The following is a 13,290-nucleotide window of genomic DNA, read 5'->3' as shown; positions in this document are numbered from 1 at the left end:
GTTAATTTAATATATTTATATATTATAATATGATTACAATTATAGCAATAATTAGCATCTCTGTCACATTGCATAAATACCATTTCATTTTAGTGGTTGGAATAATTAAGTTATAGGCTCTTAGCAAGTTTGATGATTGCAATACAATATTGTTGTCTGTATTCACTGTGCTGTGCATTAGCTCTCTGGTTTACTGCTTGTTGCAAGTTTGTACCCTTAAACCACATCTGACCTATTCCTTACCCCTCTGTCCACATCTCTTGTGATTCTTTGTGTGCTTATGATTACTTGCTTTTGTGTCCATATTTAGGTACCACATTTACATGAAATATCCACCATAGTTAAGTCTATAAAGACAGAAAGAAGATTGGTGGTCACGGGTGCTGGGGGAGGGAGAAAAACTGTTTAATAGGTAGGGTGTGTGCTCCTGGGATGATGAAAATATTTTGGAACTACGCAGAGGTGGCGGTTGTGGAACCGTGCATACTGGGCTTTGTCGCCCTTCTATATGACCTGACAATTTGTGTTAAAGGAAACAGGTTTTTATTAACAGGGTTCCCACCTTCAGGGGGCTGAGAGCACTCCTGCTCAGAGCCCTTCTCTCCCACAAGACCCAGAACTTCCCCTTGCTTCTCAAAAGACTACAAGCTGAAACCAGGCCCAGAAGTTCCCCATTTCCTAATCTGTCTTTAAGCCCAGTCATGCAAACAGATCCCCATCCTCTCTGGCACGTGCACTTGTGGGTTTCAGAGCCGACATCCTCTCTCAGCAGCTTCCTTTCAGGACCTGGGTGTGCCGCTCCCAGTCTTCATGTAGTAGTGCAAAAACCATGTGCCCTGCACAGTACCCCAGAGGCTGGGGCCCAGGGAGGCACGTGCCCCAGAGTGGGACCCTGCCTCAGGGGCGGGCTTCCATCTATGCGGGGTCTGAGCCCCTGGTGGGCCCGGCGTCTGCCTGGTCTGCTCTGCTCCGACCTACCCCATTACAGTTGCACAGCCTTACAGATTTTCTAGATCCCTCTGAATTCTTCACTTCAAAATGGTTATTTTTATGTTATATGAATTTCACCTAATAATTAACTTAGGAAAATCCCAGTGTTTAAATGGCTTTGCTTGCTGCACCCCCCACATACAGACAATAGATTTCTCAGCAGATAGAAATTCCATCTAAAAACTTATTGCACCGTGGCTGGTGTAGCTCAGTGGATTGAGTGCCAGCCTGTGCAGACTGAAGGGTTGCTGGTTCGATTCCCACTCAGGGCACATGCCTGGGTTGCAGGCCAGGTCCCCAGTTGTGGGTGTGGGAGGGGCAACCACACATTGATGTTTCTCCCCCACTCTTTCTCCTTTCCTTCCCCTCTCTCTAAAAATAAATAAAATCTTTAAAAATAAGCTTATTGTATGATAATTGCAATGATTTCTAAGGAATTGCAGATTGATTTTTGATGGGAGAATTGATATGACAAAAAAACCTATATATTTCCATCAGTGAATATTTAAGGTTTAATGTATTATGTACAGTTTTCCATTTTGAAAAATTCCCATGTTTGGGATGGATGTGAAAAGACAAAAATATGTTTTCTATCAAGTTTGGATGATTTTTTAAATACTAAACAATAAGTTTTCTAAAAACAGGAAAACTTCAGTACGTTCCATTTGAACATGAACTAGAGTATGTTAAAATTCTAAGTCTAGGGAAGAATCTAGGTAGCTTGTCTCCCTCTGCATGGGCAGATTCCAGGTTTTCCTGTTGTTGACTTTGCCAGCTTCAAGCTGAACTCCCACAGTCAGTTACCCGGAACTCATGTCACTCTTTACTAGACGTTGCCTTTCTCGATTCCTTTCCCGCATCGCATCGGTGGGAGAGGCACGCCCTGCCACACTCGTGCGGATTAGAAAAAGGGAAGTGTTCGTTGAGTGCGCTGCAGCAGGGACCTCAGAGCGGCAGTGGTGGTCACCAAGGACCTAGAGTCTGGTCAGGAAAAGTCAGTCTTGGCCTTTGCTTCGTTGTCACCCTTCGGTCACCGTCACAGTCTGCAGAACACAGATGTGCTCTGAAAAGATTTCTCACGTGTGTGAAGTGAAGCTTTCTAAATCTGCCTTTGGCAGCTGACACCCGATGCACATGCAGTTCTCTCATCAGTGGTTTCTTTGCTTCACTCCTCCCAGGCGAGAGGAGAGATGCTGTCCCGGCTAAGAGCGGTCGCCGCTCCCTGCGCTCTGGCGCGCCGCCACGTCCACACGAGGGAGAAGGGCAAGCCGCTCATGTTGAACCCACGCACAAACAAGGTGAGTGACATTACGGCCATCGCGCCTTTTCTCTTGCCCTGGTAGTGGTTTGGTTTGATGTATTTTAGGCTGACGAAGTGAACTTTCCTGTTTTGTGGCTTTATACTAAAACTATTCACTGGTGTTTGCTTTTTCTGCATGAACTTGTCGCTTTTCTCCATATGGCGAGAGTCATGGCTGCTTTATAGCTCTCAAATTTTGCCCCTGACAATTATCTGCCACCAGGAAGGGGCTGGCTGTGTTTCCTAGTTCTATCTAGCTCAGGAAAATCCACAGGATAGCTGTCTGGCCAGGGCTTCTGGCCAGGACTTTTGGCCAGGTGTGGAGTATTTCGATTCACCCTGCTCAGATCAGCTGCTTATCTCGGACCAATCAGTCGGGCCCTTGGAAGATGAGGTCAAAAGTGTAAAATGACAGTTAATCTGAGGCCCACCCCAGCTCTGTGCAGCTTTTTGGGCACAAATCAATACATGCAGTTAATTGTGCCCGTTAATCACACTACTGCTTCAGAAGAGAGAGACCTCTGACCCTTGGTGCAGTCTTGGGGCAGAGGCGATGGACAACACTGAGCCTTTATTCCTGTGCCTTTGTTACTTGTGCCTTTACTCCTTGTCCGTGCCGGGTTCGGTGGGCAGTCCCTCTGTGTTCTTTAGGGGCAGCAGTAAGTAAACACAACTCTGGAAAGAGATTTCTTACAGGAAGCTTGCAGGAGGATACTCAGGTTTATTACAATAAATGAAGTTTACCTTTTGAGAATGGTGCATTCAGATTAAGGTGTAGTTTATTTTAAAACCACAGTAAAAAATGCGCCAATCCCATTTATTTATCCCATTATGGGGCAGGGGGATAAATACAGGAGTTGGATAACATGATATGTTTTGCGGGGTTTCAGGCCTAGAAAGGGGAATTGGACTGAGGGTCACATGGAGCACCCTGTCTTTGCACTTTTGGTACCTGGTCGGAATGGGGATTCAGCAAGCAGTTAGTGAGGGAGATGAAGCTGAAGGAGGGGATATTCTCACTCTCTCTTATTTCTGCCTCGTCTCCATAAATCCTACCTGCTCTTCAAGGTGCAGCCCATTCAAACTCCAGTTCTACAGAGCCTTTTCACACCACCATTCACGGGACTAATTGCTCCCTTCTCCGAAAGCCTGGAGCAGCTTTTATCTTCCTCTCCCTGTGGCCAGTCGTCTGTGTTGCTTCATGCTTCTTTTTTCCTGTCTTCAGCTGCCATTGAAATAATCGATAGTATTTATATTTTCATGACTTGATATTTCTTTTAGCTATATTTCCGGTTCCTCTTGGGCAGGGACCATTCAAAATTTCTTTGTCTCTTTTATAATGCCATGGGTATAGTAAACCTTTGATAATTATGTTGGTTTTATTTTATTATAGAAACTGTATAAAGCCTACTTTGTGGGGGTTATAAGAAATTTATAAAGTATGTTGTGGGAAACGAACTTTAAGGAGGAGGATAGTCTAGATGCATTACTGTATTTTTTTTTTAATAAAAATCTAATGCCTGGCCTTCCGAAATCTCTGAGGTTGAATAGCATCTGTTTGGCTACCTCACTGAAGGACCGCTGCTGGAAATCCCTTAAGCATGTTGCTGTGGTTGTATGTTTAAGGAGGAACACAGACTAGTGATTCCCAATTGCAGGGTCACGAACTCCTTGGGGACTTCCATGTAAAGAAGTCAGGTTCGTGTTCCAAACATTGTAGACTAAATTAACAATTTTTTAAATCTTTATAAATACTGTTTTATGAGTATGTTGCTGCTGTTATTAATAAAATAGTGATTAAAGGTAGTAAAGAATTCCTAATTCTTTTAGATGTTATATCTGTAATCACTGTCTACTCAAGGCATACCTGTTACTCTGTCTGTGAGCAGGCCTCCTGAACCCTTTTCCCTTGCCACAGACCCTACTCCCCAGGTGTGAAGGTCAAAGCCAATTCCTTCCACGGCAAGTTCAGAGCTCCAAGGGAGGCCAGGGTGGGGTCCTGCCTTTCTTTTCTTAACTGCGTGTCTGGGAGATCTTTCTGCGACACACAGATGTTTAGCTGTGATGGTATTTCATGGTATAGAGATACCATAGGTTCCTTAACTGTTCCGTAAGTGAAGGAGGGGTAGTCTGTAATAGCCAGGAGAACCTGAACCAGTGCTGGAGCAAATTTCTCTGTATCCATCTCTTTACTCTGTGTCTGAATATTTATCGAGGATGGCTCTCCAGAGTAGAATTGCTTTATTATAGAGTAGGTAAATTTAAAAGGTTAAGGTGACTTTAGAATTGCCTTCCCAAAAGCCTAAATCCGCTTACATGTCCAGAAATGGTATGCGAAAGGAACTCTCGACCGCGCCTTCTCCAATACGAGACACGATCAGTCTTACAAGTTTTCGACAGTGTGGGCGAAAGTGATACCTCACTGGTTTTCTAAAACATGTATGTTTAAGTGACATCTTCTGGGACGTCCCTCCTGCTACCCTAGTAACACCTTTTCATCTTTTTAACCCTCCTTTTTAGGGAATGGCATTTACATTACAAGAACGACAGATGCTTGGTCTTCAAGGACTCCTGCCTCCCAAAATCGAGACCCAAGACATTCAAGCCTTACGGTTCCATCGAAACATGAAAAAATTAAGTTCCCCTTTGGAAAAGTAAGAATTGATTAGATGTTTACTTTTCATTGGTGTTCTGACCAGGAAAATGGGGAGCGTGTGGTTATTACAACCTGAGAATCTCACAGCCTCGTAATGAAGTTTGTACTGCAGTCAGCCAGTTGTTACTTTTGTAGTGACGATGCCTTCTTCACCGCAGGGAATACTTCGCTTGTTTTCCCTGTTGTAAAGTTTAGCGGAAATCAGGTTGTTATGCTTAAAATCACAGAGCATTTCAGGTTTGATTGGAGTGTTAGAAGGAAAAGCTGTCGTCTAATTTGCACCCATTCACTTCAACAGCTTTTATGGGTCACTTTCTTTGTGCGTGCCGCCATACTAGCCACTGAGGATGGAAAGTAGGTAATAAATAGGGTGGCCATACACTGTATCATTTAGTCCATGGCACTTGGGGAAGTAAAAGAGGAGTGACTGAACCTGGCCCAGGCACACTGGAATGTGCTGTGTCTGCCATTGCACTGAATCCTGCAGTATGTAGGACGGTGAGCCAAAGCTACATGCAGAGTATATTCTGAAAACTCAAAGATGGACACCAAATCCAACTTGGAGAATCAGTGACAGCTTCCCGGAGGAAGTGATGCCTAGCTGAGTTTTAATAATATGATACAGCTTTCCAGCAAACTGAGAAAGAGGGGCAAGGTCTTGAGGGTAGAAGGATCAGTTTAAGTATAGGCTTTAAAATGTCTGTTGGGAGTGAGGACAGAAGCATGGCCCTGTGAGAGGGTCCCCAGTCTCCCCTCTTGTAGTTACAAATTGAGCATCTGCAATTCAACAAACTTTCCTGCTCAGCACAAACACATCTGGCAGATCTGCACACGGTAACATCTCAAGGTGGGCCATCAGAGTGAGGGTGGGCTGGGGAGCCCTGGAGGCAGCCCAGGGCTCACTGGAGGTCTTGGGAGAGGGGAGGAATCAGGTAGCAGCAAGCACTCTGTGATTGAGTAGAGAAGTAAGATCAGCGTTCCTGCCTGAGTGGTCAGCACATGCTGCCGCGGAACCCACTGGCTGAACCCAGTGACGGGGCAGAGACGGAGAGCGTTCTACCCTGGCTGCTTTTGGAGAGCATGAAAGTAGGACTGTGTGTGACTCTAGGGTGTGACTCCAGGCAACTGCGAAGCAGGAGTTGTGATGCACTGAGGACCTGAAGTAAATTCATTATGAAAATAAGGGTGAAAAGTAGAGATCTTGGTAACTATTTTAGGAGCTTAAGCCTATTTAACTAATGTTCAGAAATTATTCAAGGAGAATAGAAATGGTTAGAATTATGTTACAGTTATGTGTTTAAGAGACTAGACTGGGGAAGAATAGATTGTGTGTATAAAGACTAGTTAGAAGGTTCCTGTGGCAGCCTAGGTGAGAAATGACGGTGGCTTGGACTGGGTGGGATTGGAAGAAGGAAATAGATATATTTGAAAGATGTTTAGCAGGTAGACTCTGTAGGACTAGATGATTTAGTAGATGGAGTAGGGAAGGGTGGGGGAGGAGGAAGAAACCAAATGGACTTTGCAATTCCCATTTGTTCAGATGACAACAGTAGGAGAATCCTGTTTGGGGGAAAGGTTAATGAGTCAGTTATAGACATATTTAATTCAAGATGATTACCACTTTTTCAAGCTAACATTTCCGTTTTCTAAGCTTTATTCTTTGGAAGCTGTCATTTCAATATTTATGAATTGACCGCTGTCTCCTTTGTGCTCTATCTAGACCTGATAATGTTGGAATTCCCTGGGGACAGGGGTCACTTCCTGCGTGCCTGGCGTTAAAATAGTGCCTGACGCATAGTTAGTGTTTAGTAAATACCGGAGTGGATGCCACTTTATTTTGCTTCCGTATTTACATGTCAGTCACCTCCCAGGTTAGTTCCTTGAGGTTGGGGTGCTGGTGGTGATCTTTGCATTGCCAGTGCCTGGCCCAGAGCCTCACTCGCTGCAAGGACTCAGCAAAAGTTAGCGGTGGTTTCTATAGTTACCCTCTCAATCATTGTCGTTATCATCTACCATTTAAGTACATTTCAATTTGTTACTTTTCACCCCTGGGTGTTATTAAATAATGATAATTTAGGGTTTTGCTTTCCAGGAGGGGGTAGTCCTCAATTTTAGATGGTTACATTTCACTTTCGAAGGACAAAACTTTGTGATCCTGGCTGATGCAGACATTGCTTACTGTGCTTAATTTCAGGTACGTCTATGTAATGGGAATACAAGAAAGAAACGAGAAACTGTTTTATAGAATACTGCAAGACGATATCGAAAACCTGTTGCCAATCGTGTACACACCCACAGTTGGTCTTGCCTGCTCCCAGTATGGACATATCTTTAGAAGACCTAAGTAAGGCTTATTTTTTAGAAAATATATTTGAAAACGATTATTGCGCAGGAAAAAAACATCATTCCATGACATCGATTACATTTCTGTTTTATTTGTTGCAGTCTTAATCTCAACCACATTTCCCACCTCACAAAAGCTTAATTTGAACAAAAAGGGATTGATGAAAACCCAACACACTTATATCTTTTACTTTTATAGAAATAGCATCACTCTTTATTTATTTTCAGAGAGAGGGGAAGGGAGGGAGAGAAACATCGATATGAGAGAGAAGCATTGATCAGTTACCCCTTGCACACACCTGGACTGGGGACCGAACCCGAGACCCAGGAGGCGAGTGCCCTGACTGGGCGTCAAACCAGGGACTCTGCATTGTGCCGAACAACACCCAACCAACTGAGCCACCTCTGTTAGAGCACGTGTCATTCTTTCTAACCTTCATTAAATTACGGTCGTTGGAGGAAATTTGCATTTTTGTGCCAAAAGCAAAAGTTCTCTCTCTCTTTTTAAAACTGATGGCAGAGTCTCCAGAATTACCATTAATGTTTTTGACAACCTGGACAAATTAAGAGGTTGATTCTAGCCCTGACCGGGTAGCCACGGTACACCAGGGTCGCAGGTTCGATCCCCAATTACAGCACACCCAAGGGGCAACCGATGAATGCGTAAATAAGTGGGACAACAGATTGATGTGTGTCTCTCTCTCCCTCCCCAAGCCCCCTTCGTTCCCCAAAAATCAGTTTAAAAAGTTGGGAAGAAATCGATTCTCACTTTTTGTCAGCTTTCATTTCTATTGTTTGTTAATTTTATGAACTTTTATAAATTTTAACTTCACATAGTTCTGGCACGTCCAGATCATTTAAGTGGAAAGAGACCGAAATGAGCATTGACCCAAGTCTTTGCGTTTAGTGGCTTTATCCCCCCCGAACCTGTTTTCTCCTCATAAAGTAGCGAGACCAGCGCCCATCGAAGAGCTGCCGAGAAGGTCAGCCGAGGAAACTGATGTGACCGATGGTTGTTTGTAAAGTTACAAGCATTATTTCAATGCTCTTTTTACTTAATTTGAGTTTTCTGATCTTGTTCCTTTAACCTGCTGTTTTCCTCAATCCTGATGTCTTTCCGATGCCCTATGCCGTCCTTGCATGTGGATACAAATGCAGGACCTCAGACAGTGTGTGAGAGCATTTGTCTTCAGTCCCGCCTCGTCTAGCCTAGTGGCTGTCAGACAGCAAGCGCCTGTGGGACTCACTGAAGTGTCGATCCCCGCCAGCTTTCTCTCCTTTTCATTCCCGAGATGCTGATGAAAGGAGAAAGGTCAGAGGTCTGGATTTAATGACCACCACTGGCGGCCGTGTCTCAGCGGTTCCCTCGGAGACTCTCTGAGAACACGCTTCTGTCCTGTGTGCTGCCACCGGTTGATGTGTCTGAAACATTTCTGTGACATTGTCCAGCTGTTCGGCTCTTTCATAGCTCCTTTTTCATGGAGAGCAGTGGTCCTCAATCCAGACCAGAGGCCAGAGGGAAACTAAAACCACTGGTGCCTGGGCCTCACGTGCAGAGACCCTGATTCAGTTAGTCTAGCATTGGGCCCAAGCACCAGTGTTTCACAGAAGCTCCTGGGGTGATTCTGGGGTGCACCCGGAGTTGGGGACTGACATGACACACGAGGCGCATGGCTTTTGGGTGAGGACAGAACCGTCACCTATCATTGTTGTAGTGTGCTGCTGCAGTGGTTTTCTGTTGGTCGGTACGTCCGATCTAAAACTCCAGGCAAGTTAAATCAGGATCTGTGGGGGTGGGACCCCAGCATTTTTAACAAGCTCATCAGATGATTCTGTTAAGCAGCTGTGGTTGAGAAACTGTTTATAAACTGATTTGAGCTAGGACAGTGATGCCAGAGTTAAGATGCCAATGAGGAGAGGTAGGTGTAAGAATCAGTTTAGAGACCCTCGGCAAGCCGTTGGTCCTCATCTCTACCCGGACCTACTTCTTAGAACCTATGTTTTGTTCTGTTTCCCTCCCTCTTTTCCTTTTCTGAAGTCTGGATCAATTATAGTTGGATAACAGTATGCTGTGTGTTTAAAATAACTTCACTTTTTCCTGATGCGTCAAGGATGGCAACTTTTATGTGAAACGACTGTAGTTTTCTTCCCTGTTCTTTCAAATTTTAATTTTTTCAGTTTCAGTGAGTTTTAGCAGTAGTTTATTTAGCCTTATTATGCTGCATTGGTGTTAATTTTTATGTTGCCTTTTTATTGGGGGTATATTGGGTTTGTTTGAAAATGACATGCGGATACATGTTTTCCTTGTGTAAAATAATTGCATCATTTACTAATAATCTTTGTTGCAACTACCGTGTGAGCAATGCAATTACAGTTTGAAGTAGTTGAAAATGTTTGAAAATAAACCAGTGTGACTTTGCTAAATCTGCCTGGAAATTATACTGTGTCTTGATGTTTTATTAAAATATCTAACTATTCCAGTTATGAACAAAGACTTAGAAAAAAAAAAAAACTCCTGTGAAATGCAAAGGTGTTTTTGTTCTGTTGCAGGGGATTATTTATTTCAATCTCAGACAGAGGTCATGTTAGATCAATTGTGGATAACTGGCCAGAAAATCATGTTAAGGTACTAATAGCACAACCTTCCTTTTCACAATGTTATTTCTTTCCTTGTAAGTTACCTCTAAATTTCCAAGAACAGTTTTTCATTGTTGCTCTGATGTATTTTGCACTTATATACATGAAGACTTAGTGCTCTGAGACCATGATGGTAATAAGTACAAACTGGGTTACTGGTACAGAGTTTGACTTTGGGAAAGAAATTGGAGCTACTACACAAGATGAGCCTGCTCACTGTCATTACCACTGGCATCTCCTGCCGTCTCTCTATTTCTTTTCTACTTCGATTTGTATTAATATTTTCTATTTTAATTAACATGAACCAATTAATAATACTACATTATTAAAGTGACATAAAACTTTTATTTGGTGAGCAGTGGAGAGGATTCATTGGGCCTTTTTTCTTCTAAATCTGATAGATTTAAATCCTTAAGCAAATATAAAACACTTGGCATTTCAAATTTAGCAAATATGTTGGTCGATCTGGCTGTCTTTCATAAAATAAAATTTAATGACTTAAGATCCTCTGTTAGGCTTTAGTGTTTACTACATGCAGTAATCTTACTTGCCTTTATTATATCTTCCTCACTTAAATAATCTTTGATGAATAATCATTAGTTCTAATAATCTAGAAAAAATTTGGCCAGATAATTAAACTCACAGTATTCAGACCTTATAGACAGGTGTATTTTTTATTCTAGATCTTTTTCTCTTTCATCATTGCTAAGGTTTTTCTTGTTTGGCCTAGATTATTATGTTGGAGTAGCATGTTTATGTTTAAACTCTTATTTTTTCTCTTATAGTTAATCTATCAGAAGTTTGTTCTCTGCCCGCCTGTTTTTTCTCTGTGAGATGTTTAAGTTGATTCTCCAGTCAGGAGCATTCTGTTCTTAAACCAAAAACAGGAAATCATTCTGGTTTTGACATCTACTTTCTAGAAATCCTAGAATTTTAAGTATGCTTGGCTTGTTTATTTTGGAAGTTAGTCAAGAAATAATTTTATTTTTAAAAGTGAAAATAAAACTATCAAGAAAATCTTTGTAAAATGCTTTTCTTTAGTGTCGCATTTTTTACTTTTAATTAATTGATTATTTTTATTTTTATTTTTTTTGTAATTAAGGCAGTGGTGGTGACTGACGGAGAGAGGATTCTGGGTCTCGGAGACCTGGGTGTCTATGGCATGGGCATCCCAGTGGGCAAACTCTGTCTGTACACCGCGTGTGCGGGAATACGGCCTGACAGGTGCCTGCCCGTGTGCATCGACGTGGGGACCGACAACCCGGTGAGTAAGGCCGTTTCCCACTCTGATCCTCCTCCCGCACTAAAAACTGTTTCTTATTACATTCCTCTTGTGAGGACAATACAAGGAGGGAAATGTTTGTGATTAGATGTTGGTCTTTGTCTTAAACTCTGCTTTTAATATTTATATAAATAGTAGTGAATGAAACCTATTAAACATTTCTTGAAGAAAGGCAATAAGGTTTAAACTACTATGTCAGTAATTTTTTTATTTTGTAATTTTCGTTTTAAAGATTATATTTAAATGGATTATGAACAAAATAATTTTATTTCTGCATTTGATCTATTTTATAGGCACTGTTAAAAGATCCATTTTACATGGGCCTGTATCAGGAAAGAGATCGATCACAACGTTATGATGATCTGATTGATGAGTTCATGAAAGCCATTACTGACAGGTATTTTTTTTTCAAGTTCAAGTATATAAAGGCATCTTTAATGTATAAAACAGCCCTGGCTGGTGTGGCTCAGCGGATTGAACACTGAGAAAGGTCGCGGTTCGATTCCTCATCAGGGCACCTGCCTGGGATGTGGGCCAGGTCCATGGTTGGGGGCGTGCAGGAGGCAGCCAATTGATTTTTTTTTTTTTTTTGATAACAAATCACAAGTTTTGTTTTATTCCTTTGTCTGTTATGAAGATAGGTAGATTACATTTTTAAGAACTTTTCCTGTGGATCGGATGCACTGATACATGGTGATAGGCTAGTCTGCAATGCTATCCCCCTGAGTTGTCCAGACATCTCGGGGGCAGCCTGTGCTCGCTGCTTCCATCTTGACCTCAGTGTCCAGCTCGCTCAGCCCTCGGCGTCAGGCTTGCTTCCTCCATTCCAGTGAAGCTCTTGCTCGGCTTTCACGTTGTAAATTTGCTCACCATTCGGTCCTCCTCTCTCTCCACCTGTGTGCAGCATCTGACCAGTTTTCCACTCCTGCATCCTGGAGATTCCCTCTTCTCTTGAGTACCAAGGTTTTCCTCACTTGGTCTTTTCACCCACCTTTTCCTTTCTTTAGCCATCTTCACTGGTTCTTGCTCAGTTTTATTAAATGTGAATGAGTACATGGTTCTCTTTTCTTCGAGTCATGTAAGCTATGACCTTTATGCATATGACTCCTAACGCCATGGAAACCCACCTGTGTAGTCTCACTCACTCTGATGCCCGTCTTTCTAACACCTGGAATTCCCCATCCAGACATTCTCTGCCATGTTCGTGTCCAAAACTCTTCTCAACTGCTTATCTTCTAAACTGCTTATCTTCTGTGTTTGCAGCCTCTATTAATGCAGTGACATTGACTCTGTTGCCAAACCTTTGATCTTGGTGTTATTTTTGACTCTTCCTCCTTCTCCAATCCTCAGATCCAACTGGTGGAACCACTTAAGTGCCTCAGAAATAGTTCTCTCTTCCATTGCCACAGCCTTTCTGCAGATTCTCATCTCTCTTCTGGATTTTTCTAAAGCTTTTTCCTATTTCTCTCTTCTCCAGTTCATCTCCGTGTTAGATTAATTTTTTTAAACATGTATGTACTTTAGTATGTCTTTTTTTGCTTGAAGTCTCTCATTGGTTTTCTGTTGTCATTAGGGTAAAGTGCAAACTCTACTTTTACGACCTAGCCCTGCCCTACCTCTTAAATTACTGACACATAGAAGAAATTAAAAATTAATTTCTTTTCAGAGTCCAAGTTGACATATCTAAAACTAAACTTTTCATCATCCTAGAAATTGCCGTCTACCTCACTTATTTTTTTTAAAGATTTTATTTATTAGCCCTGGCTGGCATAGCTCAGTGGATTGAGCGCGGGCTGGGAACCAAAGTGTCTCAGGTTCGATTCCCAGCCAGGGTACATTCCTGGGTTGCAGGCCATAACCCCCAGCAACCGCACATTGATGTTTCTCTCTATTTCTCTCTCTTTCCCTCCCTCCCTCCCTTCCTTCTCTAAAAATAAATAAATAAAATCTTAAAAAAAAAATCTGTTTCTGTTTAAAAAAAAAAAGATTTTATTTATTGATTTTTAGAGAGAGGGGAAGGGAGGGAGAAAGACAGAAACGAAACATCGATGTGCTTGAGATACATCAGTTGGTTGCCTCTCA

General features: G+C 42.3%; 1 protein-coding gene across 1 annotated transcript in view; it reads left to right on the top strand.

Annotated features, from left to right (window-relative positions):
• The window catches only part of ME2 (malic enzyme 2), a 47,064-nt gene that overhangs the window by 10,829 nt on the left and 22,945 nt on the right, over nt 1–13,290 (top strand). The window contains exons 2-7 of the mRNA XM_028524129.2: nt 2,169–2,288; nt 4,811–4,944; nt 7,141–7,290; nt 9,840–9,915; nt 11,029–11,190; nt 11,502–11,605. Of these exons, the coding sequence (XP_028379930.1) occupies nt 2,181–2,288; nt 4,811–4,944; nt 7,141–7,290; nt 9,840–9,915; nt 11,029–11,190; nt 11,502–11,605 (734 nt within the window). The 5' untranslated portion in view covers nt 2,169–2,180. The remainder of the gene's footprint in view (nt 1–2,168; nt 2,289–4,810; nt 4,945–7,140; nt 7,291–9,839; nt 9,916–11,028; nt 11,191–11,501; nt 11,606–13,290) is intronic.

Source organism: Phyllostomus discolor, chromosome 9, assembly GCF_004126475.2.
Source record: "Phyllostomus discolor isolate MPI-MPIP mPhyDis1 chromosome 9, mPhyDis1.pri.v3, whole genome shotgun sequence".
Classification (NCBI taxonomy): Eukaryota; Metazoa; Chordata; class Mammalia; order Chiroptera; family Phyllostomidae; genus Phyllostomus; species Phyllostomus discolor.
Note: the sequence above shows the minus strand (reverse complement) of the source record. Positions and strands in the feature narration are given on the sequence as shown.